The sequence below is a fragment of the Pagrus pagrus genome (assembly GCF_965226575.1).
Source record: "Pagrus pagrus genome assembly, chromosome: 9".
Lineage (NCBI taxonomy): Eukaryota > Metazoa > Chordata > Actinopteri > Spariformes > Sparidae > Pagrus > Pagrus pagrus.
The window spans coordinates 1,079,478-1,087,999 of record NC_140193.1 but is presented as its reverse complement, the minus strand read 5'-3'; the positions used below and the strand labels follow the sequence as shown (position 1 = coordinate 1,087,999).

General features: G+C 44.4%; 1 protein-coding gene across 2 annotated transcripts in view; it reads left to right on the top strand.

Moving 5' to 3' along the window:
* Window positions 1-1,007: 1,007 nt before the first annotated feature.
* The window catches only part of zeb2a (zinc finger E-box binding homeobox 2a), a 60,666-nt gene continuing 53,151 nt past the window's right edge, over window positions 1,008-8,522 (top strand). Inside the window, exons 1-2 of one of the 2 annotated variants that reach the window (XM_084362171.1) lie at window positions 1,008-1,270; window positions 2,292-2,431. In XM_084362171.1, the coding sequence (XP_084218297.1) occupies window positions 2,359-2,431 (73 nt within the window). In that variant the 5' untranslated portion in view covers window positions 1,008-1,270; window positions 2,292-2,358. Of the gene's footprint in view, window positions 1,271-2,093; window positions 2,432-8,522 lie in introns of those variants that run through there. The other variant, XM_084362172.1, reaches the window with a different exon arrangement.

The following is an 8,522-nucleotide window of genomic DNA, read 5'->3' as shown; positions in this document are numbered from 1 at the left end:
ATGGCTGAGGTCACATGACACCTCAAAATATGGTTTAAATTGTAATAACTCATTTATAAATATTTATCTTAACGATGTTTATGATTATTTTTTAATAATATATTTTATTCATTAAATGTTTGTCAACAATCTGTTTTTATGTATTTATATTTTTTCTAAAAATGACATTCCTTCAGTTTTAAATATTTATTATCAATTATATTAATTATGTTTTAGAATTTATTGTGTTGTTTTCTTTGTAGCCTCTAAATGTTTTCTGATTATCATATTTTTCACTTTTCAAACTAATAAACATTTTTCATTAAATCTAATTTACATAATTTTTTAGTGTTTTACTTTATTTCATATTAATTTTCTCAGTCACTACTTTTTTTCACTCTTCATGATTTATTTATTCTGTTTATTATTGTTGTTCATTTAATAAATTACTAATTTAAAATATTTGTTTATATTTTTACAAATATTTTGTTTACATATTTTATTTGTTGTATTCATTAACAGTTGATTGGAGCTTTATTCACACAGCTGACCTGAGGTCAGATCAGCTGTCAATCACAGTCCGGATGTGTCCGTATTTGGACCGAACACGTGACATCATCAGTCACGGACTGTGACGTGTCACAGGTAACATCTGTTCACACAAACAAACAGAATCCTGTCAGAGGTCTGCGCATGCGCCGCTTCTCCTCCTCTGTGGAGGGAGAGAGCAGACAGAGCGCGTGCTGCTGCTGCACACACAGCTTCACCTGCACAGGTAATCTACCTGACAGCCAATCAGGTGCTTTGGCGCTGCAGTTTGTTTTCAGTGAAGCACGAGCTCCTGATTCAAACCCAGAAACCTCCAACTGATCCGGAACAAAGACTGATCCGGATCAGAGGAGGGGGGGGCACGCCTTAATTATCCCTCCGCGTGAAGATAGGTGGCGCGTGGTGGTGGTGGTGGAGGTGGTGGAGGGTCTCGCGCCTGTTTATGTTGCAGGAAATAAAAAAATAAAAACGCGGTGACAGGCTGCGGGAGGAGGCGTCACTGGATCAGTCCCGACCTGCCGCCCGGACCGACGCTCCCCTCCCGGCCACCGCTCTGCGCAGCACCGGGACACACCGGGACACACCTCTGGACACCTCTGGACACCTCCGGACACCTCTGGACACCTCCGCACACCTCCGGGAGCACAGGCACATTTTTCATGTTTTAGGGAGGAGGTGCACGCGCTGCAGCAGCACTTTTTTTTTTCTTTTCTGCGTCTGTTCAGCAGGAGGACACACTCCGGTAGGTCTCCTCTCCTCTCTCCTCTCTCCTCTCCTCTCCTCTCTCCTCTCCTCCTCTCTCCTCTCTCCTTGCTCTCTTCCAGGAGCCAATCAAAGCGCCTGTTACCTGAGCTGCTCTACCTGCGCGGACAGGTGAGAGGAGAGAGGTGCGCGCTCAGCTCCAGGTGCTGGGTGATGGATGGTGGGTGACGGAGGAGAACTGGAGCGGTGGTTCTGCTCTCTGACAGCGGAAGCAGAGCAGCAGCCAGGCCGGGGAGGAGGAGGTCTGTCCCCGCGTCCTGCTGCTGCCGCTCCCCGCTCACACAGCGGCTCAGCCGGGCGGAGACAAGCCGCGAGTTTCTCCACAAAAACAAGGAAAATATGAAACAAGTGAACATGAGATTAAATTCAGATTACAGCAGATTTAATTGACCCTGACAGGCTTCCGTCTCAGGCTTCATACGCGTCTTAAAGTCTGTTTTTAAACATTTGATCGGAGGACAGAAAAGATGAGAAATGTAAAGATGTGTTGGTTTTATTGACCTGCGCACTCACATTACACAACTGCGGGCCTGAATGTTACCAGCGCTTATATAACGGCACGTCTCCGTCACAGCTGTCACTCACACGGCTTCCTGATACACTGATCGATGACTGATCGATGACTGATCGATGATCGATGGTCGATGAGGCCTCAAGAGCCAAAATCAACAAGTTTTATATTTGATGTCAGAAAGTTGTTTGGGCTGAACGTGTGTGTGTGTGTGTGTGTGTGTGTGTGTGTGTGTGTGTGTGTGTGTGTGTGTCCCTCCTCCTCTGTCAGACCAGCACAGTCGCTCCTCACATCACAGATCAGGCGGACGGGACGCGGGGCGGCGGGTGCGCTCGGTGCACGCTCTCCAACAAAACAAACAAACTGAGAGACGACAAACAGATCAGAAAGTGGAGAGTGTGTGTTGGATGGAGTTTAACTCGTCCTGAAGTTCTGCGGGTCTCAGTGCGGGTCTGGTTCTGGGATTTACTGTGTGTGTGCTGGTTGTCAGGAGCGGAGCGGGGCGGGGAGGAGCAGCGGAGCGGAGAGGAGCCCATGCGGACTGGACTCACTTATCAATGAAGCAGGAGATCATGGCGGAGGGTCCCCGCTGCAAGAGGCGAAAACAGGCCAACCCCCGGAGGAAGAACGGTAAGAGACACGCACACACGAGCACACACAGTCCCGCAACAAACTCTCCTGGAGGCGTCCCCGCCCGGGCCGGGCCGGGCCGGGCCGGGCAGCCCCGAGTCCACAAAACACCCCGAAAAGTTCTTCTAACGGGACTTTGAGTTTAGTGGAGGCTGCGGGGGTCTGTGCGTGATGGAGCGGGGCCGGGACCCGCCGGGACCCGCCGGCCGGGCGGAGGAGAGCAGGACCGTTATCTCCGCGCGAGGACCTGTGGATCCGCGCGGCTCCTCCACGCGCTCGTGAACACTTCGTCTTTTTGTCTTTTTGTCACTTTTTGTGTTCGTGAGGCGACAAAGTGACACCAGAGCCGCGCGTGCCCCAACAACAGGCAAACAGATGATGTCATCTGAAAAAGAGATTTAATGAATTTGTTTCACTTTGATTCGTTTTGTTTTTATTTTGTAAAAATCATCAAATCGATTTTAGTTTAATTTGTTTAAAATGTTTTTATTTTCGTGTTTGTTTGTTTATTTGAGCTCAACAAACAAACAAACAAACAAACATCCTCTTTTTTTTCTTGCTGGTTTATTCTCGTGTTGATCACATCGTCTTTATTAATTACCAACCTTTCATTTTTCCTTCATTCCAAACTCCCTTTAAAAAACCGTTATTTCTGAGCTGCACACTCGGCTGCTGCGTTAATAATGAAACCAACATTATTTCACTTATTTAAATTTATTATCTTCAGCTGCTGCGACGCACAGCTGCGAACTCACACACACGTTTAATTCTTGAGTTAACTGAGCGACAATAAAAGCTGCTCCGCCGACACTAAAAATAAGTTTTAAGGCCTCATTAACACTCAGCTTTCATGCTGATTTAAAGGCACAATCCGTCATTTAAATGAACACAAAAGAGGCAGCAGGAGAATTTAAAGCAGGACCGTAGGACGCGCTCGCTGACCGACGTGAACTGACTGCTGTGTGAAACGCTCGTTTTAGAGACTTTAAATTGTAGTTTTAAAAAATCGTGTTTTCTAATTTAAATGAAAATGTGACTTTATTGAAATGTTTTCTCTCCGTCCTGAAGTTTTGTTTCCTCCCGTCGTCGCCTCATGTCATCGTGGTTTTTCTTCTTCTGGGGATTTGGGCTCCGTCTCCTCCTCTCAGGGTCCCGGGGGGGTTGTTGATGGGGGTGAGGAGGGTGGAGGTGGGGGCAGATTAAGGCCTGGTGTAACAGGATCTGTGCAGACTGAACCGCCTGCTCCATCTCTGGGTGTCTGTCCGTCACATCCAGCTGTGAGGCTGCAGCTGTTTTATCACCAGGTTTCTTTTTTTAAATCGTCAGATTATTGAATGGAGTTTGGTGGCGATGTTGGGCTCTTATTGTTCCCTTCTTGTCTGACATGTTCTGAGCTTTAAAAGTTGATTTTAAATTCACAAAGTTTTCTCTGGACCCTGGTTGTATTTTGCTGATGTGTGTGTGATGTTCCTGGAGTGTGTGTGCTGCGTTTCCTCCCTTTTTATTCTCCATTAAAGCCTTTTATTTTTCCTCGTGGCGCTCTCGCTGATCTGGATCTACGCTCTAATGACGAGGCTGTCGCATGTTGTGCAGACCGTAAAACCCTCTGGGACGAGTCTGTAATTGTGGTTTGTAGAAATAAAATTAACATTTTTGTCAGATTTAAAGAAACAAGCGAGGAATCCTCAAACAAACTCAGCACCGTTTTAAAATCAGTGGAGGAAAATGTTGGCTGCAGGATCCTGACTCTGAGTCCAGGATCCGGTGGTGCTGGATCAGATACGAGTCCAGGTGGAGATGTTTGCCGTGTCAGGCCGCCTGCTGCACCATTCATGCCACATGTCTCACAGCCGTGTCATTGTCCGCTGGGCGAGCGACGCTCTGCTGCTGTTTACTGTCTCCATGTTTACAACCTGCTCACACCAGATCACCACAGTTTACTGTCAGCGACGAAAACCTCCGACAACTTCTCCACATCTGTCAGAGAGCTGCAGGCAGCGGGGCCGAGGACAGAAGTCAGCTGCATTTTTAAACCGTTTAATTCACCCGTCGACACGATGAGGACGTTTTATCAACAACAGGCCGCGATCACACACACTGACACAATCCTGACTTCAATTTGTCACGATGCAGAAAAGAGCTTCTGTCAGTTATAAAAGCATCACAGCGTCTGCAAAGACATATTTCATCTTGTATATTTCATGTTTTGTGACAGTTTTCAGTGTAAATCAGACAGGAAATGAAGCGACAGAGTGAGGATGACTTTGTTAAAGTCTCAGTCTGAACCGAGACGTTTTTAAATGATTTCAGATGATTTCTTTACATTTTTTAGATAACGTGACAGAATAAAATGTCTCTTTTTGGACTGTGACGGGCCGTTTGGTCGTTGTGCTCCGTGATGACGACTGTTGGATGAAATTCAGTGTGTTTAAAAACGGTTGACGAGCCTGTGATGCAGGAAGGAGCTTTTTATTAATGTTATTTATGTACAAACATCACAGAGTTTGTATTTATGTGTTTTTTCATGTAGATTTTGTGTTTTTTTGGAAATTTTTTCCTTCATTAATGTGAAAACAGTGTAAATCAGACAGGAAATGAAGCGACAGAGTGAGGATGACTTCGATGAAGGTCTCTGTGTGAACCGAGACGTCATGAGAGACGTTTTTAAAATGATTTTAGATGCTTTTCTTTACATTTTGTGTCTTTTTTGACAACACGACAGAATAAAATGTCTCTTTTTGGACTCAAGCAGGGACATTTGGACGTCATGGTCGAGTCCTCAGTGACGATGCCTGTTTGATGATGTTTTATGATCCTACGATGCAGAAAAACAGCGTCTGTAATTAAAGTCATTTATATAAAACATCTCCATGTTTGAGACGCGTGTTGTTTTATGTAGATCTTGTGTTTTTGGACATTTTTGCCGTCATTATTAGAGAGTGAGGACGACAGCACGTCTCTGTCTGGACTCAGTGATCAGGGTGGTTTTTTTAAAAGGATTTAAAAATAATTTCTTTATATTTTGTGACATGACAGTAAAAAGAGACGCCTGGGACAGAGGTCCAGTGTTGGACTGTAACCAGGGACAGACTGATAAAACTTCAGTGTGTTTTAAATGATGCAGAACACATCTTTTCTAATTAATGTTGTTTTAGATAAATATTATGTTTTTGGACATTTCTGCGTCCATTAGTCAGATTTCAGTGTCGAGCAGACAGGAAGGAGGAGTGAGGAGGACAGAGACTGCTGTCTTCATCCTCTTTACATCAGGAGGACACGAGAGACGCTTCACTGAAGGATTTCTTTACATTTTCATCTTTTGATTGTTAACATGACGGTTTAAAGAGACGATGCAGAGAAGATCCTTCGTATTCATGTCTTTTAGTTTGGAGACGTATTTCTTAATGTACATTTAGTTTTTGTACATTTTTTCCCTCATTAGTCAGAATTAAGTAGAAACAAGCAGCAGAGTGACGATGACTGAAACCTTTTTACAACGAGACGTCACAAGAGACGGTTTTTAAAAGATTTCTTTGAATTTTTATGTCTTTTATATGAAGAGATCTTTGTGTTTGGACTGGTGTATCTTTAAAAACATGCCTGTAACAGAGGAGCTGTGAGGCCTCGCTGTCCGTCTGAGGCTCATCTGAAAGACAACCAGCTCCTTCAGTGTGAGACTAAACCTCAACCCTGAGCTTCATCAGATCAGACGTGAAGGAAGAACTCATTGTTTGAGCTTCTCGTCTTCAGTCGCCACTTTTCCTTCATTATCAGCTCGCGATGCAGAAACCAGTTTATAGAAGGTCCCTGCAGTCCGGACTCAACCTGAGGCTGTCAGATAAAATGAGCGTGAAGCATTCAGGACGCTTTGGCTTCACATTTTTCATAATTTGACGTTCGCAGTTTTTTTTTTTTTTTTTGGAAAAGATGGAGATGAATGTTGCAACAAATATCACCTTTGTTCTGGAGTCAGAAATCATTTCTCTTGATACAGAAAGGTGAAAATCATCTTTATTGTCTTCTCACAACAGTCGGCCTTGTTTTATTAAGTATTAGCAGCATTGAAATGACATCAGACGAGTTTAAAAGTCGTCTCTTTGCTTCTGACGCTCTGAAATCTTCTGCAGGTTTTCGACACATTTACGTAAAAAGAAAACTTATTCTGACAGTTATTAGAACAAATAGCTGTGATGTCCGTGTGATTCTCTGCAGTTGGTTTTAGGATTTTAAAAAAGTGTTTTCCGTCCAAAGCGTTTAGATGATCGAGCTGAAATCATTGTGGTGTCATCGTCTCTCTGATCAGATGTCACGCTCGACTGACTGATCTTTAAGGTCGTAGTGGGAGCAGATTTGACACCAGAACCAGATTCTGCATCAGTGAAAAGATTGTAATCGGCTCTCTGGAAGATTAAATTAGCTTGTTTTCTGAGTGGAGTTTGGTGTGATGAGGCAGCACAGAGAGACTCATTTCATGACTTGTTCCTCCTCTGAGCACCTGTTTGTCCCTTTAACATTCATACAAACTCTCTGAGCGTCTCCTGATCCAAACACTGTACTGAACACCGTCATCCTCACTGACCTGAATGTCTTTCATATCTGCTCCACCATGTTTCACCCCCCTTCAGTAAACACCTCCCCGAGGGCAGAACAAAGAAAAGCAGCTCCTCTCTCTTCGTTCTTAATCACAATTCAGACCCTCTCACCGCCGCCGGGCCGCTCGGCTCGGCATCGTCCCAGATGAAAAGAGCTCGAGAAGAAAAGATGGAGGAGAGAAAAGGAGGGAGGTGAAGTGGAAAGAAAAGGAGGTTAAAGAAAGGAGGATGTAAGGTGGAGGGAAGGTGTTTGTGCCCCATATAGACGCTGTGATGGACAGACAGAGTTACAGACGGACGGGTGGCACTGGACGTTTCACAGAAAGACTTGTAGAGAGACGACCAGCTGGCAGCGTCGACTCTGCAGCTGCATGAAGCATCAAGGAAATATCAAAGAAATAAACACGGGATGGATGTTCAGTTTTCTGTTTCACAACATCCTACAGTCCTGAAAAGCACTTTTAGAAATAAAATTAGAAAACACATCAACTCTGTAATGACGGTTTTACACCTGCGAAGCGAGGACACTGTGGATTGTGGGGACACTTAAAGGAACAGTCCACCCAAGAATGAAAACTCAGTCATCATCTCCTCCTGATGATATAAAGTCAGGTGAAGTCTTGTAGTCTGGAGCTTCACAGTAAAACAGAGTTGCAGCATTCTGCTAAACAACTGAAGCAGCTGGAGATGATTTAAAACAGAAAAAACAACCAACCCAAAGTCTCCAGAAGCCCCGAGATCATTTGAAAAGATGTTATTTTCAGCCTTTATTAAGATGAATCCTTCACTGTAGCTGAAGATAAAAGTGCTAGCGTGTTTTGTGCATCGAGGGTGTAAATAAAGTCCTTTCAAACCAGTTTGGGTTCCCGGGCCTCTGTGGACTTTTACACAAAGAAAGAAAGAACTTGATGTAAAACATTTGCCAAATTCACAAGAAGGCCCAAATCTTTAAGAACGTGTCAGAGACAGAGTTTAACAATGTTTATAAAGCTTCTCCAAACTCAACAACTCACTAAATTGAGGGTTTTTTAAAGGGAGTCTGGGGACTTTCTCCACATGAACGGGGTGCATGCTAACACTTTAGCTTACCAGCTACAGTGAAGATTTAAGATCAAAAAAGTGTGTAAATAAAATCTTTGTAAATCATTTTGGGCTCGCGGGTCTTTGGAGACTTGGATCACGCCGGACAATGTGTATGGAGCCATTTTCTGTAAAGTCCCCACAGTGCACAGTGTCCTCACTCGCAGGTGTAAAATCATCCTCACGAAGTTCAAAGATAAAAGTTCAAAAGATGTTTCCCCTGTAAACCCGCTGTTGTCACATATCCTGTCTCTGGGGGGCCCCGCTGGCCCCTGGGGGCCCCTCGCGGCTGCTGTACTGTCCCTCAGTGAGCCGGGCAGCTTTGTGTCGGAGCTCAGCTGCTTCTTAACAGGTCAGGAATCAAGTTTAAAATGCACCATGTGATATGAATTCCTAATTTTTCTCCTCCCTCCCGTCCC